Source organism: Aplysia californica, unplaced genomic scaffold (assembly GCF_000002075.1).
Source record: "Aplysia californica isolate F4 #8 unplaced genomic scaffold, AplCal3.0 scaffold00229, whole genome shotgun sequence".
Lineage (NCBI taxonomy): Eukaryota > Metazoa > Mollusca > Gastropoda > Aplysiida > Aplysiidae > Aplysia > Aplysia californica.
Genome location: NW_004797499.1, coordinates 141,356 through 143,125, shown reverse-complemented (window position 1 = coordinate 143,125; position 1,770 = coordinate 141,356). Strand labels below are relative to the sequence as shown.

The window sequence follows — 1,770 nt, the reverse complement described above, 5'->3', positions numbered from 1 at the left end:
CACACACACACCCGCGCGCTCACTTCTCTCCACCACTCATCTATCTATCTATCGATCTACCTATCGATCTATCTATCTATCTATCTATCTATCTATCTATCTATCGATCTATCGATCTATCGATCTATCGATCTATCTTTCTATCTATCTATCTATCTATCTATCTATCTATCTATCAACACCGACCTGTGTTCCCCAGGCGTCCCGCAAGAAGTGCACCCTCACCCGTGTGGGCCTGACGTTCCTCAAGACGGAAGTGATCCGCCGGAAGCCCAGAGTCGTCCTCTTCCACGACGTCGTCAGCAACATCTCAACGGACGTGCTGAAAAACTACGCCCATAAAACTGTAATATATTTTGAGTTGTTGTTGTTGTTTTTGTTGGTGGTGATGTTGTCGTCGTCGTCGTTGTCGTCATCGTTGTTGCTATTGTTGTTTTTGCTTTGTTATTGTTGTTGTTGTTGTTGTTGGTGGTGGTGGTGGTGGTGGTGGTATTTGTGTTGTTATTGTTTATTGTTGTTGTTGCTGCTGCTGTTGTTGTTTGTATTGTTTTTGTTTGTGCTTTTGTTGTTGTTTTTGTTGTTGCTGATGTATTGTTGTTTATATTGTTGTTGTTATTATTTTTGTTTTTGTTTTTGTTGTTGCTGGTGAGTTTTAGACGCTTGTATTCTGCCTATTATTAGAGGAGGAGTAGGGAGAAAGGACAGATAGATAGAAGGACGGATAGATAGTAAGAGAGATGTAGAGAGATGATAAAAAGCGTGGATCAATATACATGTAAGGGGGCTCTCGTGGCCTAGAGGTTAAGGTGTTGGCCTCTCATTCAAAGGTCCCGGGTTCGAATCCGGGTAGAGACCGAAACATTTTCTTCTCTTAAAGTGTCTCCTTTCACCTTCTTTCCTGCTCTCTATCAATGTTCTGTTGTCTGCTTTCATTTCCACTTTCTGCCCCCACCCCCTCACCTCCTTTGCTCCCTCCTCTGGGCTCTTGACTCTTTCTGCAGCCTTTCTACTGCTACTCCTTGGCTCCCTCCTTACTGCTGTCTTTCTGCCACACCCCTGATCTTCTGGTAGGAAAGATCTACACCTAGCCTTCCCGGACAAGGGCGAAAAACCTCGGAGGGCCCGTGTGCAAGTTGTGCACGTTAAAGATCCCTTGGTGGTCTAAAGTCGATAAAAGTAGGCTTCGGCCGCCACCCGGGCAAAATTCAAAATTCCCTACCAACTGAAAATATTAGGTGTGTCCCGCGCGCACATATGACCTTATGCAGTTGCGAGCGCCGTAAAACACTTTACAAAAACAAAAACAAAAACAAAAACAAAAAACATGTACATGTAAATGAGAAAATGGGGTGGGGATGGGGGTGGGGTCGAGATGGAGGCAAACATTTTCAGTGTTCGAGAGTCCTTATAAATATTAAATAACGTACTGTCTCCGCTTGTGGTAGACGGAGGTTAACAATAACGTCATATTATCGTCTTCTTCCCCAGCAAACTGACAAAGCTTGGGTCGGTGACGAAAGATATGTCGCGCCAGATTTCAGGTGAAAATGCTCTTGTGCCTTTATGATTTTTATTTTTTGTTGGTTTGTTGCTGAATTGTTGGGCTGTTTATATCATGTTTGTAACTGTGGGTCTTTTTGCGGGTGTCAGCATGTACGAGTACATGTGCTATGTATATATGGGTATATTGTGTATGTGGAAGAGGGGATGTGTGAGAGAGTATGTGTTTATGAGTGCACCTGCTAGTGTGTGCGTGTGTGTGTGTGTGTG

At 43.8% G+C, this 1,770-nt stretch overlaps 1 protein-coding gene across 1 annotated transcript in view; it reads left to right on the top strand.

The window, feature by feature from the left end:
- The window catches only part of LOC118477814 (prolyl 4-hydroxylase subunit alpha-1-like), a gene marked incomplete in the record, with an annotated part of 23,649 nt that overhangs the window by 17,104 nt on the left and 4,775 nt on the right, over positions 1-1,770 (top strand). The window contains 2 exon segments of the mRNA XM_035970163.1: positions 200-346; positions 1,489-1,541. Coding sequence (XP_035826056.1) covers positions 200-346; positions 1,489-1,541 — 200 coding nt within the window.